Source organism: Anopheles darlingi, chromosome 3 (assembly GCF_943734745.1).
Source record: "Anopheles darlingi chromosome 3, idAnoDarlMG_H_01, whole genome shotgun sequence".
In the NCBI taxonomy this organism is placed as follows: domain Eukaryota; kingdom Metazoa; phylum Arthropoda; class Insecta; order Diptera; family Culicidae; genus Anopheles; species Anopheles darlingi.
The window spans coordinates 4,895,147-4,920,513 of record NC_064875.1 but is presented as its reverse complement, the minus strand read 5'-3'; the positions used below and the strand labels follow the sequence as shown (position 1 = coordinate 4,920,513).

The window sequence follows — 25,367 nt, the reverse complement described above, 5'->3', positions numbered from 1 at the left end:
GCGCTCTGAACAATACACTGGACGTCCTTCTTCTCAATACGGAAAAGCAGAGCACAGAGCGATCGATCGATCGATCGACCGCCGGGGTCCAACATTTCACGCCTCTTTTTCACCTCCAAAATTCAGGCCCTTGGTCACAAGGTGTCACCTCATAAAAAAAAGTGAAACTTCGCCTCGCGGCTGTTCGGTTTTCATCCCTAAAAAAAAGAAGAAACGATCGAGGCGTGCGAGCGCGATCCTTGGTCGTTATGCTTCACGCAATCCAATCGCGCGTTCCAGCGGTTGCTCCTGATTTTGGTGACAGAACCAAGAGGGAGCAAAACGAGGAAGGGGCGATTCATTCTCAAAAAAAGAGGAGCGCGTTGTGGTCCAACAGACGGACAGCATCCGATCAAAACATGTTTCCTCGCTCCCTCTCCGGGCGGATCGCGATCGCAACGAAACGGAACGACGACGACGAGGACCACGACGTCCGTAAAGAAATGTAACAAATTTGTTTGTTTATGCAATCGCGACAGTAAAATCCAAGTTTGGTGGCGCACCGAGGACTGCGAAACCACATTTGAAAAGCCTCTGACCGACCGGCAGAGAGACAGAAAGAGAGAGCAAGAGAGATGTGCAGCCCACGGTGGAACTCCCTGGGCGGAAGACAAAAAAAAAACCCCGTTGCCACGATCATCGGTCAGACTGCATGCTGGCAGGAGAGATCGCGTGCATAACTTTGCATTCCTTTTGCCAGTCTCTCGCTGAGCTGTTGTCGTCGTCGGCGGCGTGGTTTCTGCGTGTGCAATCAGCAAAGCGGTGTTGCCGGGGTGTTCTCTGTTGGCCGCAGGACCGTCGTCGCCCGTCGCCCGTCGAGCAGAAACAAACAAAAACAAACGACTTGGAATGGAATTCAAAGCGAAGGAAAATGCATAAAATTGACCGTTTTTGGGAAGCGAACGACGACGACAACGGCGACCACGACGACGACGACGAGGACGTGGACGGACATTTTCGAACTAATTAAAACAAGATTCCTTCGGTGAGTTAGTTGTGGCCGGGCACGGGCGCTCGCGCGCGCGCCCTCACGTCAGTCGCACCACGGTTCCGTGGCGTGTCGATGCGTTTCCGATTGCATTCGAGAACCGAGGCCGAGGCCGAGGTGCTGTATGGGCGTCCCAATGAAATGCTATGTGGATGCTGCGCCTTTTTCCTCTCTTTCTTTCGATCCCTCTCTCTCTCTTTCTCTCTTCTTACGATAAGACAAAAACGGGCGCGAAGGCGGATTGTGCAAATCCCAAAGCCAATCCAGCCAACCAGCCTATTATGGTGTGTCGGTGGCGCATTGGCCGGAGACCGAGAGACCGAGAGACCAAGAGAGAGAGCGAACGAAAGAACCCCCTGTGGTGTCTAATTAGGGCCCCGATACCGGGACCGATATCGGAGTTTTTGATATTAATTGTTTATTAAATTTTAGTTACAATTATTAATGGGTCTCATTAAAAATGCAATCCCGCAAACATTCGCATCATAAATAATAACCTTATTAGGGAAGTGGAATTGGTGGTTAAAGGGGGAGATCATGCTAATGTGTGCACCCGCTCCCCAGCCCCCCGGGGGGGGGGTCGTGGATCATCCATTTTATGCGGGCGCAAATGTTGCAACCAACGAACCGCCCGGTCGGCGCTATCGATTACGGCCGAATTAGTCGGAATGAGTTGTGTATGTGTGTGTGGCAAGCATTTTTCGGTGTAAAATCGGGTATAATATGAAGAGAAAGGGAACAACTATTTATGTTTTTGGTGGTCGTTTGGTTAAGTAGGTTGTTAAATGAGTTTGCTCGATTTATTTACTTTTGCACAATTGCTTACCTTTCGATTTGGTTTACGATGGTGTAATATTCGAACAAATGAAAGCAAGAGTGCAAAAGCAAATCGAAAAAAACAATGCAAAAGTCTAGAGGGATCAATAAGTCGATGGGGTATTTCGATTTTGACAAAACATTTCAAAGTAATTATGTCATTGTAACATAATTCATTACATGTTTCAACACTTATTGTCTTTGCTTATTCCATAATTATCGAATTTTCTCCATTTATTTTTTCCCAGTTCATTCTCACTATTCCATTTCTTGATTAAATTTGCTACTTTTCATCTTTATATCATTTGTTTCAGTTTTTCATAAGCTGTTACATTGTTTTATGGTCTTCTTATGCACTTTTGTAATTCTTTCTTTTCTTTTCATGATATTTCGACCTCTTACGTTATTTTTTTATGTAGACTGATAAGTTATTCAATATTTCTCCCTTTTTTCTCTCTCATTTCTATTAACGATCTAACCTCTCATGTTTCTTCTGGAATAGCGTAGTAGCTAGAGTTTTAATAGCAACTAGACTGCCTACATAATGTACCGTTCAGCAAGAATATCACTCAGCTAGCCCTACGAGAGGCCACCACACGCTTACAACGTGGTTCTGCATCCCTTCGGGACCCCCTCATCAACCATCCCAAAAACCCGTGGTTGCGGCCCATACAAGAGAGAGAGACACAGAAGATAATTACAATAATTGCAATTATTCTCTCTGTTCTCCATGCCGTTTGCCATCCCGTTCCGTGTCGTCCCGTCCACACACACACACGACGTCAGGTCAACGTCGATGTTGGCCTGCTGGGACGCACGAAAGCATCACGAACCATGGCCACCACCACCAGACGCCAACAAACTCCCCACACCGTCGCGTCGCGTGTGTGTGTCGCGTCGCGAAACATGCGTTGTTCCACCACAATCCGGCCAACCACCCGACCCGACCCGGCCGGTCCCGAAACAGGGCATGTAATTTTTTTTTCTCTCTCCTTTTCCTTCTTCTCCTTTTACCCTTTCCCCCTTTTTTCCACTCTCGTTTCTCTTCGATTCGCGATCACGGCCGTCGCGATCTGCACCGTTGCACGTGTGGGCGTGTATGTTGTTGTTGCGATTCCCGACCCGGACCCGGGACCAGGACCGGAGACGCGCGTTCCGACGGCCGGTTCCGTTTTGTACGCCGGGCCAGCTCTCCGTACGCTTGACGATCGTTCGTTCCGCCGTTCATTTATTCGTTTATTCGTTTGAATAAATTAATGCCTTCAAATCGATTCTCGCCGTGGATCCGCATGGGAGGATCGCGTGCGTGCGTGCGTGCGTGTGTGTGTGTGTTTGCGGGGACCGCGTGACGCCCACAACGCGTCAGCAACCCTGACTCGTCGTCGTGGCCGGTTCGTGCAGCAACCATTTCGCCGTTTTTTTCTTTCGTTTTCTGATGCAGCTCACCATTGGACTGCCATTCTGTGGGCTTCGTCATCGCCGTTGTTGGTGTTGTTGTCTGCTGATTTGATTTGCTGTCTGCGATCCGAGAGTCCATGGACAACATCAAAAGAAAACGCATCGTTCCCTTCCGAGCGAAACGGCATTCCAAAAATATTCTACATACAAAATACACTCTGCGGCCACTGCGTCTAGACCAAAGTCTGCTCTACGGAGACCCTCCATAGCAGGAAACGCAGAGCGGTCCGCTAACCGCTAGAAGAAGGTCCCTCTGCAAGCCTAAAACAACATTTACACAACAGTCGGCAGCCGCCGCTGGTTCCCGGGATCGACACCGGATGCAACCGGCCCGGAACCTGGCCCGGCCAGGAATTGTAAGACGAGAACCACTGTACAAACAACGACTCCAGTGCAGCGAGTTCTTCGTTTGCGAGTCAATATTTTGGAGGCTTTATGGAAAGTTGTGAAGGATTTATGACGTACGGGCGATTAGACCCGAATGTTCCGGTTGACTTAAGCAGCAAGTTCCCAAAATTAGTCTTCTCTGTCTAAGCCGCCACATAACGCGCGCATCACTCCTCCAATTGACTTTGCCACCTTCGTCGTCGTCGTCGTCGTCGTCGTCGTCGTCGTCGTCATTCGCTTCGCCGATCACTCATCGTTTCTCTATTAACCAGCCATCATGGAAAGGGTCTCCAGGGCTAATGGTTCTCTGGGAATCGGTTTTGGGGGTAGGGGGGACCCTAAAACCAGACCCCTTTTGCTGGACAAATTTCTCATGCGTCGACACAAATGACACACCAGCATCTTCGTCTTCGTCGAGCGCACAGCAGAGATGCAGCATTTCCTTTCACATGAAACAATTAGTTGGTTTGGTTTGGCTTGGCCAGGGGGACGAGGCGTGCTTCTGGCTCGTCGTCTTCTTAAGCAGTCGTTCCGTTAATCTTCCATCTGCCCTTCCCCCGCCCACCGAGAAGAATCCATAAGTGATTTTCCATTCGACAAGTCACAACACACCCCCCCGGGGAAGCGGGAAAGGGAGTTGTATGTTTTCTTGTCTGGTTCTGTCGCTGTCTGTGCGACGATCACACGACGACGACGACGACGATCACCACACATGCACACGACAGACTTTCGATCGTACTGGACCGGAGCCCTGCTCGGATCGACAAGGACCACGCTGTGCTGCTGCTGCTGCTGCTGCTGTTGGATATACCGCAGGAAAGGGTCCAGAACCAGCACGAGGTTCGCATGATAGGTTCGTGGTTCGAGGTTCGCGGGATATATTATGCAGACGACGACGACGACGTGCGGCATCGACGGTATTGCTGCAGTACAGTCGAGAGACCCCCGGGAGGGCCACGGGGTGCGACCGAGTCCATATAACAAGAACCATATGTGGTCGCGCTCCCTGCCCTGTTGTCTTTCCATTCTTCCACCGCACCGGGTCGCCTTTTCCTATCTGGTGGCGGTAGATAGGATAGGCGACCATTCTACTACGCCCCGAAAACCCATAAACGCCCAAGAGACTTCACTCGGCCACTCGCACGCACCACTTGGAAGTCCACACTTGGCTGAAGCAAATGAAACAGACTCATCGGAAAAATAAAACAGAGAGAGAGAGGGACAGAAGAGTGCAGATGGGACAACGATGGACGCCTCGAGGCTTGTTGTTGGTCACCAACACGAGAAAGAGAGAGAGTGGAACCACTCACCGAAAAATTATCTACGAAAAAGTCACGTTTTATTGGTTTTCAGACAGACCTTTCAGAGGTCCCCGGAAGGGAAGTCGCGATAAAGAGGAATAGAGGAACAGAGATCGGAGGAGGAAGGACGGAGGAGAGGCACTTCTCGGAGGCACTTGAAGTCGGAGCGACCGTCGAGCGACCTTCTTCTGAAGAGGGTCCGAGGTGGCGGTGTATGGCTCTAGGCTAAGGCCATAAGGCAAGAAGTGTGTCCAGTGTGGACGATTGTAGGGCCCATAACCTAACCTAACCGTATGGTTCTACACGCCTGCCTGTACATGTGTGTGTGTGTGTGTGTGTCGAGAACGAAAATATTATCAAATGTCAATACATCAAACAAGCATTAAAGGCCACAAGTAGCAGTAGGACGTAGCCCGAGGTCCGAGCGGGCCCTTCCTGCCACCATCGCTGGTGGTCCTGCGCCGCGAGCTGTTGATTGTCACACACGCTACAACAAATGGATCGCTCGTCGTCGTAAGATTAGAGAATTGTGGTTCTTATCGGCGGGGATAAACATTCCATTCGGTCGCCCAGCTCGAAGCTCGCTCCCAAATGTCAAACAACGGCTACGGACCTCGAGAATCATCTTCCCGTGGAGTGTGTTGTACGTCACTTAGTCACGCACCGGACTCGAGGCACGATAAGGCCCAGGATGCACACGGTACCCGGCCGATAAGGATCCAGTCCTCCAGTCCTTTTGCAACAGATGTCGTACCGAAGCATCGTCATCAACAAAATCAACATCATCGGCGAGAAGTGCTCCATAGTCGGCCGGGTAATGGAAGCAAAACGCCTTCTTCCCGACTTTATTGCCCTGGAGCGCAAATTTCGTCCACCAGCAGCAGCAACAGCAGCAGTAGGCTGCTGCATTGGATATTGTTTTACAGCCTTCCGCTGGTGCTTCCTTCGTCTTCTCCCCGCCGTTACCTTTACCTTGGAATGATTTTATTGCCCACTTTTGCCAGCAAACATCTTCATTCATCGCGCCGTAGCCCTGGTGCGAACCGTGGCGTGAATCATTCCAAATGTTCCACCGGGGATCAATTAAACCTGATCGATTTATGTAACCTATCCACCGCCGGTGGTGCTGGTGGTGCACCGACCGAACCGAACCGAACAAGAATGTAAAACATTCTCCGTTGGTGTCGGGACCGACACGGTGGCGGTGAGAGGTCATGTGTGGTGCACGTCGTCCGGGTGATGGTGGTGCTGGTATTTTCTTGGTAAACGGGACCGAACCCGGGGGGGGGTTTTGCACCTGTTCCGGGGTTTCGCCATTGGTTCGCCTTTTAACTACCTGACCATTAACGCGCAAACTGGTACGGACGTGCACGATCATGTGGCCAAAAGTTGGGTAAAAACGGCGCCAAAGTATGTTGTGACGATTTGATGGATAATTTATTCGATTGTTTGTTGGTCTAGACTGGCTCATAACTTTTCCTCGAAGGTTATCTACTTGAGAAGTGGAAAGAAAGAATTGATATTAGTTAATTTGATAAGGTATAGGTCACTTATGGCTTTTTAAACAGTAATATAGACACTACGATGATTGAACAAATATCTAGTTGCTTGCCTAGAGAATAGGCTAATGATACGTCTAGACAGAATTGTTGCATTGTATTCAAAGCATTCTTATTATAGCTAAACACTCCTAAAGTGCCTACATCATGGGATTGCCTATAAATGCATTAAACTAGCAATAGCTTTAGTTCGCTAATTTGGAAATGAACTTAAAAATATAATAAATACATCCATTTGACAACATCTAAGCCACCGTTGGTTGCAATATTCTCTTCTAGTCCTCGAATTTTGACCATCAATATGTACCACTGTCTCGACACTAGCCTGCCCTGGCTCTAAAGGTGCGAAATGACCTGGTCCTCGCCAGGAGGGGGTGGCATCACCCGGGAGGAGTCTATTCCTTGACGGCATGGCACATGAAGGATTGAGCCAATCCTCATTTCCACATTTCCACATTGTGCTCTCGCGTTCTAGGCGAACGCTTCCATTCGCTGCAGTGCAACGGGGTGACGGTGGCATCTCAATCCCCGCGTCATTCCTCGCGTTGGCAGGTTGATTATTGATTTTACACCCTGGCCTGAAGAGCGAAAGCGAGCGAAAGCGGCCGTCCTCACTCGTCCTTTTGGCCACTCTTTTCTACTCATTCCATACCATTCACAGCCTCCTCCTCCTCCTCCTACGGTGGGTTCTGCGCATTCAGTCACATCAAGCAATCAAAGAGCTCCGTTGCGAAGCGCTGGTCCGCTTTACGATGGTCCTGGGAATCGATGCCGGGGGTTCGTTCTGGTGCACGAACGGATTTTCCATCGAAGCCACATTTTACGATCTTCGGCTTCAGCTGGGGCTTGACGCCTGCGAAGCTCTGTTCGGGCTCTCCGGACCACCGGATGTGCTCGCTCTGTTTCTAATGGCACTTCGAGTGTATTGCATGTGTGTGTTTGTGTGTGAAGTGTTTTTCTTTCCGGAATAAAGGGGTGTCCTTCTCAAGAGGTCTCACCCCCCGCACATATCATTTGAATTAACAAGAATCCACTCTACCATTGCGCTTACTTGCGAGATGATAAGCCGCCAACGGAACGTCTTAACGGACGAACGTCCGTAAAGTGGTAGAATCCTCTATACTCAACTGCGCTCGATAAATAGCTTCGTATTGCTGCTGCTGCTACCACTGCTGCTGCTTGTTAATTGTTCTCCCATGTTTTTCCTTGTTTTCCCGAGAATCACCCAGACACACGCACGAACACAACCACTTTTGTGTGGGAAAAACCTCCCCGAAAATAGCATCCAACAGCAACGAGCACGCATCGGCAACTTCCTTCGCATAAGTGGCTTTTCCAAACTCTCCTCAGCTTTCCACACACACTCCCGTAGTCACTTCCTTCTTCTCCGCCCGTTGAACGGAACACAGAACCGGATCTGAAAAATTAATTTTCTTCATTTAATATCCGACAGCAGCGGCGTTCTGGCGTGTTGCGTCATGTTCTGTTATGTCGCTCTGACGTCGTGTGTGTGTGTGTCTCATGTTTTGCTGGTTCATCGTTTTCCGAATGATGTTTTCCCCGAATTTCCCCGCCCACCCCACAATCGGTTCCATCGGGGAGCATCGTTGTTATTATTTTAGTGAGAAATTATCATATCTATCGATTGATCTTTTGTCAGTAGCATGTCCTATCTAGAAGGATTCTTGAAGACCCTAAAGCAGAACTCTGGGCCTGTGAGCAGGTTTTTGGGAAAGCATTAAATCCCCGAAAATCAAATCCCAGTAAAGTGGAGTTTTCGCACACGAAAATTGAAAACATCACCTCAAGACCAAAACTTCCTGGATACCTCCTGGAGGCACAGAATCCTTGGTAACATCAAGCACGACCCGACGACCTGCGCCACAGTAACAGAATTTTATTGAATTTCCTCGTCCACGTTTTTCCCCCAATACGATCGTCTTCCTAGAATTAAGCTTTCGGTGCCGGAGACCCGCGAGTCCCGCAGTACGATTAGCTCCTTTGGTCCATCTTCAAAGCTTCTCCAACAAAAAGGGGGAAACGCGAGCGGTGCAAGTGGCCACTACTGGCCCGGGATGGGGGTCTCTACTGTTTGTTTAGCTTTGAAGCAGCCTCCTGACACGATGAAGAGAGGGAGAGAGAGAGAGAGGGAGAGAGGAAACGCGGCCACGAGGTGCTTCAGTACGCGGCAGCCATTACAAACATCCCCAAACCGACAGAACCATCCGCCATCGTGCGCGTATTGGAAGGCTCTGTCTCTCTCGCTGGAAGCCAAGTCAAGTGAGGCTTGTGTACCTCGAGTGGTGCTCACCATCGCCACTTGAGCCTTCCCCCGGGGAGGACGTAAGGCTCTGGTGCGCTGGCCCAGTGGACACATTCGGTCACATCTGCCGAGCCCCGGGGAGGTGCTGGTGAAGGAATTATATCAAGTACCCGGTCCTCTGCAATGGCCGCAAACTGGACCTGGACCCGGCAAGGTTCCGTTCTGGAGGATGGAGAACTGGAGAGGCCTGGGCCGAGTGGGCTTTGAAGCTCTCGCCAGCGTCCGCTCGAGTTGTAATGTACGTGCTCGAGCATTAATCGTGGCCATGCCACGCCGCGTAACGTTCCGTTAGCCGTTCGATGTACCGAGTGCCCGAGCTGATGTGGTGATCGTTTCGGCAGATTTCTTCGGAACTCCGTTGGGACCGTTGACCCGAACGCGCGAACACATGGTAGGCCCGTTGTTTAGAGGGGTAGGCCGTGTCGAAGGTCCAAGATGGCGTGGCAAATTTCTGACGCAAGAAAAAAACGCGAAATAAAACCAGGAATATGATTGCCCCGAAATCTCATTTGCCCAGTCGTGGACTCCGGTTTGGGGGGGAGGGGGTATTAAAATATCATCTCGCACCTCGCAGGCGTAATATTATCATTTTATCTGCTGCAGAAATGGAAATTCCTTACGCAACGCAACGGTGGGAAGCAGATAATAACCCAATAAGCGGGCGGGTGGCGGGGCTCGCGAAAATGAAAATCGTAGTCGTACGTACGGCCGTGGCCAAGACTTTCGAAGACTTTTTCGACGATAATTTTGTGGCACACCTTCACCACCACACCGTGGGCACCGTCGTGGGCGTCGTCCTTTGGTGCGTTGCGTTCGTAAAATGTACAATTTAATTTCCCATCCAACCGGTGCGCGCGCGATCATTTCCAGCCAGCCCTCAGGCCAGGGCCAGGGCCTCCAGTGCCCCGTGACGCTAACAGCGCGCGAGAAAGTGCTTTTTTCCCGGCCCCGGCCGGGGAGGTAGCCGGAATGTGTTTTGCCGCCTCATTTCCCGGGGAAATGTAATGCATCGGATGTGAAGTACAAAAGTGAAGTGTGCGCGCGCGAGCAGTTCCACGTTGGTCGACGCTGTTGTCAACGCACACGGACGGGGACGGGACGGGACGCACCATTTGCGAGTCTATTTTTAACTCGCGGAAAATGCGATCCTCCTTCCAAGGAGCGATCCTTCGCTGGCGGCAGTCCTAAGGAATGCGGAGTCTTCAGGAGCACAGTTCTTTCGATTTTGTTCTGTTTTAGCGTAAGCTTTCACTGTTCCAAGCACCGCATCACGACACACACGCAGGGAGTGCCACGGAGAAGCCTAATTTTGATTTAAAAACTTTTATTTTTCCAACGAAACAGCACAGAGTCTGCGTTTTTTCGCGATGCTTGTGTGTGTGTCTGTGTGTTGGCCATATTTGCTCGAAAGTTAGTACGTGGCAGCCCGGGCAGCCCAATTGTGCCTCCGTTTTCTTTTTTTGAGGCTGCACTGCCGCTATATGTTTGGATTAACTTTTTCCTGCTTCCGCCCGTAGCAAGGTCACGTAAGTTTGAAGGACGCCAATCAGGTAGCTCATCAAGGAGCGACGGAGTGGCATCAACAGCAGCAGCGCCAAGAAGGGAAGAGAGCAGATTATGTTGTTTCCGTTAACGAGCTATCGTAACGGAGCAGTTCCACAACAGCACAACTGGGGCGGGGTTTTACCGGAATCAAACTCCACCGCTAGGGAGAAGAAGGAGCTTGCTGGTTGATGGTTCAAGTGGTGTGTGTGTGTAGCGCAGATAACTTTTTTCGGCGTGGAGCGACGTGAGTGATGTACCATCAAGGGACCTAAAATCGGAGCAGAAGAAGCAAAAGGGCCTCTAACGACTCTCCGTCGGTGAGTTGGTTTTTTGGTAAGGAGCTTCCTTTGCGAGACGTAAGCGAACAGTCAAGGTCATTGAAAGGACCTCTTGGAACCGACCGAAAGTCCGATTTCCAATCTAGTTTACTTCCGATTCGCCATTTTACCGGACTAGAAAAGAGAAAACCGAGAACCGGTTCTGAGGGGACATTCGTGGAGTTCCTGCTGGTCCCACAATCTGGCTGGTTTTGCTGGTGTCTCCCAGCAAAACCAGCCAGATGTGTGTGTGGTATTGGTGTGTAGAGAACAAAAAAAAAATTCGTTCAAAGAAAAGTAGAGATTTCCGGTGAAAAACGGTTCGGGTTTCGGGTGGAGGAAAAATCGAAACAAAGCCGCCACCGCCGCCTACTTGGCCTCTCTCTCCCCGTGGGCAACGGAATCCTTTTTCTGGAGCGGGGGGAAAAGGAAAGAAAAATGATCCTAATCTGGGCCCGTTTCGATCGGTTCAATCAGCATTTTATCGTCCATGCGGGGTGGCTTCCGAGGCGTCTCGGAAGTTCCCGGAAGCCCAGTCCAGTCCAGTTCAGTCCCTCAACTTCAGTTTTATGGCGGCAAACCCCGGCAAGCCGTTGTGTTGTGGCCGAGGCTTCTGTGCATGGCATCGAAAGTTATGACTTTCTTGGCCTGCTACCTTTTGGGCCCAAGGCGGTAAAGGTCTGGCCCGGTCCGGGTATCCTCTTGGTTGGGTTGGTCGCTGCTACTGCTGCTGCTGCTTCGTCACGATTAACACCTCGTCCGCTGGTCCGGTCCATCAGGTCTGTTGGTTGGATCGATCGATTGGCCGGAAACGTCCAACCAGCGGTGGAGTTGGCGTGCAAAGCCGGGAGGAGGGAGGCTTGAGTTTGATTTTGCCAACCGGAAATCGAATTTCACATTCAAATCCAATTTCTTTCACCTTTTCGTATGCCTGCCTCGTTGCCTCGTTGCCTTTGGCGGGCTTTTCCTCCCCCCAAAAAAAAAAGCAAGTGGATGGAAAAATTTTGGGGCCAAAAAGCAGAAACTCCTTCACTCCTCGCATGGGCGGGGAGATCCGGATCCGGATACCTTGAGATACCTTCCCCGGGCTCCTTGGGCCTTGTACGGTAATCACACGATTGAGCAGTTTTAGCTTAGCTCCTTCCTTGGTTCCGGAGGTTCCTCCCTTTGCGTCTTGAACCTGCAGTCTTGATGATTATTGGACCGAAGGTGAACAAACCGCCCAAATCGTTAGGGGGGCCGAAGGAGGCTAATCTCGTTCCGAGCGAGCCTTTCATGGGACCGGATTTGGGGCATTTCCTTCTTTGTATTTCTCCCCCGGCTCGGTAAGGTTACTACAAAACCATTCCGCCAGGATCCGAATGTGACTTCTGTGCAATGGTATAGAAGGTAAAACAGAACTGCTGGACTCGAGTATTCTTATGGACTTACATAAGGCCCAGGCCTCGTCCCTTGATTGACTTCAAAATCAAAACCGGAAGCTATTGCTGACACACCCGGGGTTCTGCACGAAAAATTGCAAAGCATCGTCGCACCCTGGCACGAACCATTTGACACAATTTGCACTACCCTGCCCTCGGTCCGGTCGGGTGTACACCTGCGGGGTGTCCTGAATGCCTCAAGGGCACTTGGTGACAGCTAAAGCCCCCTACGAAGAAGTCACTTTCTCCCACTCACTCACAAACCGGGAGCCAGAAGGCAGATTCTGCTGGAGAGTGACACAGAAAAGGGCAAAAATCGATTTCTAACTCGATGCTCGATGTGGCGCGTCGTTGAAGCCGTTGCGCCCGACCTGCCTATAGCTGTTTCACATTCGATGTTAAGGGGGAAAAGGAGGAGGTTATCTAATGTTATCGCAAGAAGAATACATCATCAACAGAGCAAACAGCAATCATTCGATGGCGATATTGACGTATTCTGTCGAAGATGTTTTCAGAAGATGTGCTTCACGAATTCATCGAAAAACTTGACGTCAAAATGGATCCAAATTAACAAAGTCTTGTTGTAGCAAAGGATCGGGTGCGTTTATGGTAAAAGGTTGGGCGATTGTGCCCTCACCAGCACCAGAGCACCACAGAGGCGCTTCGCCTACTTCGATCATTTACATTTCACTCGAGCGCTATCGAGCCTTGCAGCAATCCAAAATGCGGCGCGTTAAAGCAGGCGGCAACGATCTGCTAAAAGGGGCTCCCGTTAAACGTCATCCACGTCATCGTTTTGCGCCAAGAAATGTTGTGCTGCTTGCTGCTGCTGCTCGCTGCTGCTGCTATCCATGCTATCCCGGCTTCCGACAATCGTTTGCGACATAATGCGCTTCCCGCAAAACAATTTGCAATATTGCACACTCACACACACATACACACACCGACGGTGCGGCGGCCTCAATGTTGTGCCAACGGACGCCCGAGTAACGCCACTAACGCGGAGGCGACACAGGACAGGGACACAAAAAGTATAAAACGAAATGGCCATACGGATGCACCATTCGCTCACGTTCGCTCACTGCAATCAGTTCTGGTGCAATAAACGGAAGTAACAAGCCAGACACTAGCCTCCCTGGATCGTGGACGAAATGGGACGATGATGTTGGGGCAGAACAATGCGCAACAATATGCTCCAAGTGTGTCCCAAGGCGTGGGGGGAGCGGCGCACTGCAGACGCAGATGCAATTGCACTTCACGTTCCCATGGAGAAGTCCTTTCAAGAAGGAGACAAAAGTTGTCTTCGTACTTTCGCGAAGACGCTACCGGAGGGCGGCGACGACGAAATCAAGAAAATAAATGAAATATCAAAAAATCGAAACTCAAATTTGCATCCCTCTGTTTACGTTCCCGCCCTCCCCGGTTGGTGCGTCTTGTTGTGGCTGACTTGGTAGCCGTGTATCCGCTTTGTATCTTCACCACTAACCGATTTCTTTCTCTCTCTCTTTCTCTCTTCCATTAGGTAAGTCACCAAGTCTTCCGACGGATAATCCTGGCCCGGGGATCCGAACGGACCTTGTTCGCGTTCGCGCTGCTGCTGCTGCTGCTGCTGCTCTGGCTCGAAACTTCCGGTGGTCCGCCAGCTAAGACAACACCAGCGCCCGCTGGAAAAAAAAAGAAAAAAAGCACTCCTCCTGCCCGAAGGTTTCCGGTTCGATGAAAACAGCGAAATAAGCGTCATAAGGGATAAACAGCGCGAACGTGATTAGGAAGCAGAAATCGTCCCCTTCAGCCTCGCGTGGGAATCGCGTGGGAATCCTGGTGAGAAGTTAACCGGAACGTCAACGGAACAAGGCGAGAGACCAGATCATCACCTCTTGTTTTTCCTCCCGGGGGCCCTCCGGGTTCTGCTCGCTGGTGTTGCCTGGTGTTTCAGCCACCGCTCGGCCCTTTTCTACTGTCCTGTTTATGATTTGAATGGCGTGTCACGAATTGATCGCACCTCGGCAGAAGGTCGGAAATGCAAGTAAATGGCCCCCCTTTGCGGCCCCGACACCATATTGCGCACGACAAGACAGACGACGAGTGTTAGCCAAGGTCAGTCGAAGGATTGTGGGCAAGGAAACTGTTTGGGGAAGTAAAAAAAAACAAAAGGGAAATACAAAACCCCAATCCTTACCGACGTTGACGTCAATGACCTGGTCTGGGTCATAAAAAAAGGGAAAAGGGAAACTTTCGCTTGGAAACGAAATTAAAACAATATTGATAGCCGGGCCACCGGACACCGGAGAAGTTCACGCTTGGCTGCTGCTGGTGGAAATGGCAATTGGAAATGAATGAAAATTCGATGCCTTCAAACGAGAAAAACTCGTTGCCTAAAGGTGAAGGATAAGAAACAAAACGAACGAACGAAGCTGGAGACAATTGTCGTCGCACGAAGTCGAACTGCGCTGCTCAAACTCAAACAAACGCCAGTCTGCGAGACGTAAAAGTGAAGACGCAAGCGACCATCGGAGACGCCATCGCGGAGTGCGGATCGGGGACGCAGAAATTTGAATTCTTTCCGAAGCAAACAAGAGATTCCCATCTGTTACCAAACTTCCTTCCCACTACTCCACCCGGCGAAAGAGTCAAGATGCGCCAGGTGAAATAGCATTTTCCATTTCCATCATCGGGTGAGAAAGATCGATTCCGTTGCTGCGTTGATATGTTGATGTTGCTGTCGAAACGGGCGGGATGAAAATGAAATGAAAACTGTCGCAAATCGAGATAAAAAAAAAATACCGTCTGGCCTGTCTGGTCTGGAGAGTGGAGTTTCTGGAGTTTCAAATTTAAACTTTTGCTCCGTCGAGCACCGTCTCGAGCGAGCAATCTAAGATCTTAAGAGAAGCGCGTCTTAATGCCGGGACGTCGAGTGTCTCTATTTAACTTTCACTAACCTGGGGAAAGGGGGGAGTGGAAAACGGGGTTTAATCAGCAGGAGGGAAATTCCCCGTGAAACTCCCTTCCCTCTTCCCTTTTCCTTTAATTTGATTATCCTTCTCCTGCGCTGCGCGTATAATACACTCGCCAGTCACTCGTGTAATCACCGCATTTGCGATGCACCAACGATGACGATGAATTCTCAACACTCGTCGCGAGAGAGTATGAGTTACAACTTATGTGTGGCCCAGGGAACCGCGGTGGCGGTGGTGAAAGGGGGAAGGGGGTTTACAGTTGTCTAAATCCTATTTAGGGCGAAGGATTGCGAGCTAAGGCGAGAGGCAAATCCGCTTACCGCGAGGGCCCACTGGCAATCCGGTCTCATCCGTCCTCTCACAATGCGCCTCACAAGCGCCTCACACACTCACATACAGCACATTACATTACCCGGGACAGCGTTCCTCCTCGTCTGGGTTTGTGAGCATCCAAGCATGCCGATGGCATGCTGCGATCAAAACAAAAGACGAAACAGAGAGACAGGGAGGTAGAGAGCGACGAGGTGCGGCTAAGCTGTCAAATCTTAACTGACGCAACTCTTACGTCGTCCCTTTTTTGTTGGGGAAAGGGCCAACCGGTTTCTGTTTTTCCTTTGAACGTAGAACGAAAGATAGAAACAAGAGAAAAAAAAACGACGACGACAAACCGTGGCCTCGAGTTCTCCCCTCTTAAGGATCTGGCTTTGCTGGAAGGCTTTGCTCGTATGTGTGCTCGCCACCAGCCTTGTCCCTATGTGAAAAGTGCAATCGTCAGGGCAAAATCAATCCATAAAGCGCCATCCCCCCATTAGGAGCGATCGAAGACGAAGAAGCTCGACAGTTGGTGCTGCCGCTGGTGCTGCGTCAGCCTTGTGTGTGTGTGTGTGTGCCGCTGGTACCAAGGTTGCCCTTGGAAATCAAAATCGAATTCATATCCGAGCCGAGTTTCGCCATCAAAAGGCCTCAATAATGGGGGGAGAGGTGGGGGAGGGGGTGCATATGCTAAAACATAATCGAATTTTCTCTCCTTGTACCGTTAATACCGAACCATGGTTCGAGAGCTCAAGACACACACACACACACACGCTGCTCGAACGATACCAAACTACCGGCTAATCTAATGCATGGAAATCGAATCTCGGTGACATCGGGGAAGGGGGAGCGAGTGGTGGAGTGGTGCTTAAGGCAGGGCAGGGCAGGGCAGCCGTTTTTCTCGTTGCTCTACGTTGCTACCGTGCTGTTCCGGTGGTTGCGAAAGCGAAAGCGTCTCCTTTGACATCGTTTTTGGGACATCCTTGCTAAGGACTTGGAGAAGATACAGGGAGGTTTTCCCGGACTTTTCCGATTTGCTTACGAGCGTCAAAATGAGGTACATGGTGGGCAGTGGAGTGTTGGCATGGACTCGGTGCTCGGTGTGTCCAACGACGCAACGTTCATCAGGAAGTAGACTTGAGGAAAACTTCACTCCTGCGTCACCTTCTCCCGGAGTGTCCCGTTCCGTTCAATGGCATGTAAAGGACATAACTTGTCGCAAGGGAATGCTGGCGATGCCCGGAGGGGCGACGTGTGCACCAGACCGCGCAAACCCTAGATGAAGGAACGTGTCTACGTGAAGGAACACGAAAAATGAAAACTTTTCCACCACGCTCCCGGTGGTTGGTCTTTGGTCCTTACGCAAAACGGATCCTGCTGCTGCTGCTTCTGCGGGTTGGGTTTGGATTTATGCAGTTTAACACTTGCCTCGGATTCGCGCCTGCCGAGACGACGGTCGCCGTTGGCCGTCCGTTCGTGGCTGACGAGCCCGGAAAATCCCTTTCCGCCTTTTTCTCGGGCCTGGAACTCGTCAAAACCCCTTATTAAGAATCTATCCGAGAAGGGTGGTGGGAGCAAAGGTGGTGTGGGGGATGGGAGATGCCCCAAACAGCCTCATTGTTTCGTCGCTTCACTCTCCCCCCCGGATTAGGGGCCTCCTCGTCTCAATCGGCCCGAAATTCAATCCTGGCGGCCTTTGCGGAAGTTCTCTCGTTCCGGACAGAGGGCGCCAGGGCAGGGACAGGGCAGGGCAGGGCTTTTCGTCCTTTTTTCGTCCTGTGACCGTGTGTCTGTGTGTCTGTGTGTGTGTGTGTGCGTGCGGAAAGTCAAGTGAAAGACGAACAACCCATATTACTGGCCCCCGAGGGGGAGAGGAAAGAGAGAGGAAAGAGAGAGAAAGAGAGAGAGAAGAGAGCGGGTGTGAGCGAGAGTGCGACGGCGTCGCACGGGGAGAACCGGAATCAAATTCGCTCGGGCGAAAAATGGATTCTGTGATTCCGACAATTTTCCCTCCCCGACTCTGTGTGTGTGCGTGAAGGAAAACTGTGATTTTTCACCCTTGAAACAAACGGAGCGCCGGAGCGAATGGTGCACAACAAGCGAGTGTCGCAATCAGGTGGCGAAAAACCCCTGGCGGGGAAAATCGTTCATCGCTCTTCGCCTTCGCGGCGGCGAGAGCGGCGAAAGGATTTTTCTCAGATTTTCCACGCTGCTTCGTATGTGTGCGTGTGTGTGCGTGTGCGGACCGCAGGGATTTTCCAAGACGAGCGAAATCCGAACGCGAACCCGAAGCGACGACCGAAATAGGGTGACCAGACGACAACCGAAGCTCGAACTCCACGAAGGCCGTGCTCGTGCTGCGCTCTCGTTGTTTTCGCTCGGGGATCGTGCACCTCACTTGCACACGTACTCGCAGCTGGTGCTCGCTCGCTCACACTTATGCTGGAGCGAAGAGTATACGTTGCCACCGGAGCGAGAGTGCGAGAGAGTTTCTGCACTGAAACGAAGAGAAGAGAAGGCTTATGCTCTCTCTCTCGCGCACCCTGACCGAATCGCCACCGAATCGAGGGTTTCATTCATGCTCCGGTTTGTGCTCGCTCTCAAAAATTCCGAGAACGTGGTGCCGAGCGGTCGTGCTGCGTGTTCGTGTGCGCGGTTGTTCCCGTGTCCGTACAGAAATCCTGCACTCCAGATATATCCCATTCAATAACTGTTTGGTTCACCGGAGGACGAAACCTCCTCCTTGGTTGGTGGACGCGATTAACGACGGTTTTCTTCTCCAGTAGTGCTCCGTGACGCGTGTCCAATTTGCCAATTTGCGAAAAAGTCCGGCAGTGAATCCCGCGAATCCGCGCTCTGTGATCCGTGCGTGCGTGAGTGAGAGTTCTACAAAAAAGAAGATACAAACAAACGGTTTTAAGGTTCACAACAGAAAGCGGGTGCCAACAGAGAGGCCTGCAGCAGCCGTCGTTTTACCTGATGGTTTCGAAATCTGTGGTAAGGTGATAGCAGCCCGGCTGTTTACCGATAATCGCAGTTGGCGCTGCGATGTGTGTGATTTTTGATTCTTTGGTTATCATCTCGTGCTGAAACAACTCAAGCGTGCGGCGGCAACGCGCTCGTGGTCACTATCATCACCAGCGCCCAGATCAAAGTGTGCTGCGGCGTGTGTGTGTGTGGAAACGCTTGTTCACTTTGGAAGAATATCAAGTGCGGGTTTCGTATTTTTGGTTTTTGCTTCCGGGAATCTCGTTCGATTTTTTGTGTGCCCCTCCGATGGTGTGTGGTGGTGGCTGTGGGTAGCCAGATAGTGGAGGGCGAGTGTGTGTGTGTGTGTTGTGTGATCCGTGGTGCGGCGAATTCCAGCATCCAGCAAGCAGCCAGCTGCTGGTGGTGGCTCCTGTTCGGTGTGGTCCACCTCGTCCGTCACCCATCATCACCAGCATCATCGCCCATCATTATCATCATCAAGGGGAGCGCGACCACCGTGCGTTCGTCCTTCATGTTCGAGCGTGATCAGAAAGTGAGTTTTCCGCCCATCTTTTCCCATCTACACCCACCCCTCTACCTCTTCTACTCCCCGGTTCTGTATGTGTTGCTGAACCGCGCGGATCCGCGGAAAAAACGACATCCAAGTGTGCCCCCGAGTGCTGCTGTGTCTCGAGTGTTTTGCGGATTTTCTCGCATGTTTCTCCCCTGTGCGTGTCTGTGTGTGTGTGCTGATAAAAGGGGCACCCAAAACGGGGTGGGTGCTGGAAATCTCCCCTCCCCCTTTCTCCGTCCTGGCATTGCACTAAACCAAAACAATAAATCGATAAACACGACGACGAACCGTTTTTAAGGTGTTCGGCCTACTACTGCTGCTGCTGCTGCTGCTGGTGGTAGTGGTGGTTGTGCGAAATTCCGGAGAAAAACCATGTTGAAGGCACCGTGGGAAAATCAGGATCATTGTGTGAAAAGGCGTGCGAGAGAGTGAGAAAAAGAGAAAGAGAGAGAGCGAGAGGGTGCCACCGTTTTTCCTTCCCTTTTTGGGGGGCTGCGGAACCGCGAATTTTTCCTGCGAAAAGAAGGAAATTTTCGTGAATCGATCACGGTGTGGTACTCTCTGCGTGTATGCGTGTGTGTGTGTGTGTGTGTGTGTGTCTGGCGTGCGACGCAGTTTCCCGGTTTCGTTTCGTCCGTTTTTTGGCCTCCCTTTTCAACATCCTGCACAGCGTCGAATTTGCCCCGCTCGGTGCCTGTGGCGAGTCCTTCTTCCGCAGAGCAAACACGTATTTTGGCGAAAATTTCGTGAGATTTTCGCCACTTTTCTCGCTCTCTTTCTCTCTCGCTCGCTCGCGAGAGTCCTTGGCGCTCTCTTCGGGCTCTCTTCGCCCGCTATCGCGCCAGCTGAAGCAGCAGCACCACTACCAGGAGGAAGAAGGGCGTGAAGAGGGAAAGGAGGACGGAGGAAAATCATCCTGGAACAACTGCTGCTGCTGCTGCTGGCGCAAAACTCTGCCCCGGTGGCTCTAACGATGGCGAGTCCTTTTTCGACGCAAAAGGTCCTTGACGTCCTTTCGGCCCGTGCCACCCACCGGGGGGGGGGGGGGGGTGGAAAACGGAGGCAACGGAGGCATTTGTCGAATTTTTCCCTCTGGTGTGGCCCCCGGAAAAGCGTAATTCAAGTCAGCGGCAGCCGCCGAAGCCGATTGCGATTCCTTCTTCCACGCGGAACGCGGAAAAGGGCTGCCTATGCGCTAGGAGGAGTAGCCTAATGCTTAAACACTCACACCACACCACCCCGTTGTTGCCTGTAGTGGGTGCAGCATTCCTCGTGACCCATTTTTTCCGGAAAATGAAACTACCAGCCAGCCAGCTAGAAGAGAGTGAGTCAGCGCGTTCATTCGGATGGCGAAGGCAAGAAGAAGGGACATTCAACGACCTTCTGGCGGTCATAGCGAGAGAGAGAGAGAGAGAGAGAGAGAGAGACGGAATTTCGTCCTTTTTCTTCTTCTGCTTTCCTTACCGCAGTTAAGCGATCCCGGAAGCGAGCACACGCGGGGCTCCTCAGCTGGGTTTTTATTAATTTATTGATTTTCCCAGACCCACCACCACCAAGGAGAAGATAGAGGAAGTGGAGGCGGAACAGGGAACGTATGTTTAGGCCCGTTGTGTGCCCTACGTTTAGAGGCCTTCGCTTCGCCTCCGTTGGAATGTTCGGTACAGACCAACGAAACCCACCATCAAAAAGGTCCAAACAGCGAACAGACAGAGCCAAGGCCATCTCTTAGCACGAGATAAGCCGCCTTCTGGTCCCCGATGCTGCTGTCTTGTGTTTAGCGTCGTCCCCGTTATCTGGAGGACATGATGTACCTTCCCTTCCTCTCGCTTTCTCGCTCTTCTTTTCCCTTTTTTTGCCTGTGACTCAGGCTGCGCTCTGGCAGCCAGGAGGAGGAACGTCGAGATCATCTCCTCTACCTGCTCGGCTCGGGTAGAACCTCTTTCCCGGAACACAGAGTGCACCACGGCGGGACCTTCGAAAGGGTCTTTGTGGCATCGAAGGGTGATAAGCGCCAGCGGCAGCCCGCAGCAGCGCCTTTGCTGTGCTGCTGGACTGGACGACTGGACATTCCTTTCGAGTGAGAGTCACACACACACGCCGCCGTGGAGTTCCCGGTTTAGGGATGACAAGTCTTATCCGGCTCTTGTTGTGTTGTTGTGGGCTTTCGGTGGTATGCTGTTGTTGGTTGTTGTTGGGTTGTCTCTCCAGATGTGTCTCTTTTAGCCATTTTAATATCCCTATTTTTAACTACCTTCTACCCGATCGATTCATCATCTTCTTTCTCGTATGTGTTTTTGGTTTCTGTCTGTCTGTCTTGTCTCTTGGTTCTTCTCTTCTTTTGTTCTATTCTCCTCTATTTGTGGTTGTCTGTTGTGTATGTTTTTGTTTTCTGTTGTGCTTAACGTTAATGTTTTATGGTGGCATCGGAGGTTTTTCATCGTCACCATTATCATCCATCATCGTCCTCATCATCATCGATTGCACCTGTTCCAATACCAACATATTCCGAAGAAAAAGGTCCTTTCGAGCAAAGGTTTGGAAGTGAAAAAGAGGAACAAAAACCACAAATTCCGGTACCCCCCATCGGGTGCATCGTCGTGTGCAAAGGAACTAGTGTGCGTATGTGTACCTGTGTGTGCGTGTATGTGACAGACCGGGAACCGAAATGGTGTGCTTATCAGTGACAAATAGCGAAATAATGCGAAAATTTATGAAACATTCGATAACTCTGTATGTGAGTGCGTGTGTGTGTCTCCCGCGGTTCTCCGGTGACAGTTTTCCACTGTATTTTTTCACCCTTTTCCCGTGCCGTTTTTTTTTACCTTACCCCCTCCATCATCGAGTGCGTTTTGTGTTTTTGGGGGCCTTCCGGATTTGCTGATCCCCTTTTGCCTGCTGCTCCTGCTGCACTCTTTACCGGTGGAAAAAGCGCATCACATCGCGATTTCGCCGTTTTTTTATGCTTTGCGTGTGCGCCCCAAAATCCATCCCCCCTCACTCAGTTTTTTGTGTGTTCCGCGATTTTTCGGTTTTCCGTTCGCCGGAGTTCTGTCGGATTTTGCATTTGAAAATGTTCCTTTTTTCGCTGACAAAACGCTGAGCGAGGCGCAGCGAGGGGGGGGGGGGGGGGGGCTGAGCGAGAAGGGAGACCAGAGCGAAAATATGTGCATTGGTGCGTGTGTAAAGCGGAAAATGCGGTGAAAAATAATTGTATTTTCCACGCGCGTGCAGAGCATCGCACTTGATCGAACATGAAATACATGTCCTGGGTGGGGGTGGGGGTGGTGGAGGTGGTGGTGCTGGTGGACGGTGGGATTCTCGGTAGCATATCAGCTCCAATTCGCGCTCTCATTCGCTTAACCGCTTCAACGAATTCCATCGAACGCGATTGGATGGCGGACCCGGCCTCTATATCGCCGAAGCATCATCAAAAGCATTCTGTCGGGTTTTGAACAGTCGAACCGCGCTCTTTAATGTTTTGCTATTTTTTTCTCATTTCCCTCTTCTTTTCTTCCTTTTTCTTCTGTTTATCGTGTTATCGCGCTACCCCCCAGAGTGTGTACCCTGTGTTTGTGTGAAGTGCTTGGCGTGTGTGTGTTTTTCACTGGAAATTGATGTAAAAGTTTTGTGAATCGATTCGATTGATACGTTGTGTTGTGTCTAGTGCCGTGAAGCGAAGGAATTTAACAAAAAGAGAGAGAAAAAAAGTGTTTTAATTGCAATCGCACGTGCGCACGTGTGTGTCTGTGTTTTGTGTTGTTATGATTTATGTCGGCTTCACGTGAGCAAGAGAAGAAGACGAAGAAGATGCGCTTCTTGTAATAAGAGAATCATTCACCCCTCCACCCCCATTTGGAACGTCTTCATAATCGCGCAGTGTGCAGAGAAAACAGAATGAAGTCGCAATAATCGTCGGAAAATTCGTGCGGTGAAAAACGAGTGTATTTCGCGCGCGCGTGTGTGTGTGTCGTGTACCGGTTGCCAGTACAGTAAAGGTTGTGTTTTTGCTGTTGTGTGAACAGCGAGCGCGGTTTGTGTCTTGGGCACGCTGCCAATGAGCACCGGCTTGGCGGTGGTGGTCAGAAGCGGCGGTAGTAGTACTGCATTCCGGCTAGTGCCGGTAGTGGTGGTGGTGGCTGGTGCAAACCACTGGTGCAGCAGCATCGGCAGTAGCAGCATCATCATTGATCTGCAACAACGGCAACGATGACGACGATGAACAACTCGTACGAATACGGCGCGACGATGGAGTGTCGCGAAAATGGTGTCCTGCGCGGTGCCATCAGGCATCCCAATCGAGGTTATTATTTTCTTTTATTTATCCTTATTTTGTTTGTTTCATTTCTATTAGTTTTAGTAGCCTCTGTTGTGTATATGATTTGATGCTTTCAATTTCCCATTTTGTCTATACCCAAAGTCCTTATTAAGGGATTTTCCATTTTTGAAAGGGGGGTTACTAACCGTTAAGAGGAGTGTGTTACGCCAAGGGAAAACACAATCCTCGTGTCAAACCAAAATGTGCATTTATTTGATTGAAAGCCATTAAGGAAGGAAACAAAATTCCATTTCCATCGCGTTAAATACATTGTAAAGAGCGCATTAGCATCTCTCGTCGATACGCTTTTCCCGGGGCGAGGGAGAGTCTTGGAGTCAAAGAGTCAAATGCATTGATTGGCTCCCCTGGGACGAGTCCCTCAGGAGCTTCTCCATCGCGAGGAAAACAGTAAATGAAATCGAAAAACCGTTCGTAATGGTCTCCGGCAGGATAATGAACGCCAGGAAGAGCGAGAGAAGCAAAGGATGCACGGAAACAAAAAAAAACCTCTTCGATAAACTATCTCCTCCACCCTCTCCGGATTATCCCGGATGGTGCTGGGGAGTTTGAAGTGATCGAACGAGAAGGATAATCCAATTTATTCGATTTTTCAACCTTGCACTTCGATTCGTTGTCGCTGACTAGCACGATAGCAAGGACGACGTCGACGACGACGACAACGACGATACACTGCACATACCTTGCACATGACAGCAACGTGGAGGTCGAGTCGATACGTTGTCCTCTATCGTCGTCGCCATCGTCGTCGATAGAGGAAAAGTCATTAGTCGAGTGCCGGAAAAAATAATGAAGTTAAAGGTGATGACAAATACACGCGACGAACAGGCAGCAGCAACAGCAGCATCAGTATAGAAGGGAGCACGAAAAGCCAAAGGACAGCAAAACACAGAGTCAGAGAAGCATCAGGAGCAGCAGCATCAGGAGCAGCAGATGATGATAAACTCCCTCTCGCTGCTCTGGATGCTTCGGGGAATTTCCCAACAGCATCATCGCAGAGCGCGTCTGGAGGAGGAAGCGTAAAGAATGCAATCGTCGCGCGCAATCCCGACACAACACACACCCAAGGGGCTGAGGAGGAGGAGGCTCCCTTTCCAATGCTCTGGAATTGGGCTGGGCTCTATGGAACGATGGAAATTGATTTTCCTTTCGCGCGCACGGGCGCGCCTTTTTTTTTCGTCTTCACTTTCACCTTCCCTGGGATTTGGAGGGTTGCAAGTGGAAGACAAGTTTGCAATTTATCATCTTTCACCTTCACCATCATCGTGGCCTTCTTCATTGTTGTGTTCGTCCCCCCCCCGCCCCCCGCGCCCGTGACCCTTGGAATCACTAGGAGCAGCCCAGGCGCGTTCGATCCAAGGTTCCGTCTCGGGGGATTTTCACGGGTCGCCATCCTTCCCGTTCGTTGTTCGCTGCTTCGCTGGAAAATCTCGTTTTCTTGGCCTGCAAAACTCCCGCCAGAATTGGAAAATCAATTTCTCTATCTCTCGCCGTTGTTGAGGCCGCCGTACGAAACAGTAGGAGCTCCTCGATTACATCGCTTTTCATTGCCCTTACGGTCGGTCGAACGATCGATCAGATCGAGCCCTTCGAGTTCGAAGTGATCCGGGTCGGCGAAAAGTCGATGGAAAATGCTGCTCCTCGGTAAAGCCAACAAACGGACCTGGAGCTAGAGGATTGTTCATAAATCTTATCGCACAATTGCTTCCAACCTGTGCTGCCTTGAGCAAACGAAGATATGCCGTTCGACGTGTGGAAAGCGTCCGATTGTGGTGAAAATTCGCGTTTGGAAAATTCGATAAATTCGAACCACAAATGCTCTAATGCCATATGAAGAGGGTATTTCCCGTTCGATCTATCCTCTTTAAAGCACAGCAATCATCCTGCCAGAGACACGGAGGTGGGCTGGAAAATTCCTGCCCGCTCGGGAAAATGTGCCGGCAAAAATCGCACCCAAAAATTCCGTCCTGATGATGATCTGGGCAATTTAATCGTCACTTCCACAGCGGGGCTTCCAGCCTTCTCTCACACCTTTTGATGATGATGATGCAGAGAGGAGGGTGTGTG

At 50.8% G+C, this 25,367-nt stretch overlaps 1 protein-coding gene across 9 annotated transcripts in view; it reads left to right on the top strand.

The window, feature by feature from the left end:
* Window positions 1–25,367, top strand: part of LOC125956255 (teneurin-m) — a 497,128-nt gene that overhangs the window by 298,204 nt on the left and 173,557 nt on the right. Inside the window, exons 1-2 of one of the 9 annotated variants that reach the window (XM_049687934.1) lie at window positions 18,042–18,420; window positions 22,522–23,267. The exons of 5 other annotated variants lie outside the window; for them this stretch is intronic. In XM_049687934.1, coding sequence (XP_049543891.1) covers window positions 23,174–23,267 — 94 coding nt within the window. In that variant the 5' untranslated portion in view covers window positions 18,042–18,420; window positions 22,522–23,173. Of the gene's footprint in view, window positions 1–18,041; window positions 18,421–18,788; window positions 18,947–22,519; window positions 23,268–25,367 lie in introns of those variants that run through there. 3 more of the 9 variants (XM_049687936.1, XM_049687938.1, XM_049687935.1) reach the window with 3 other exon arrangements.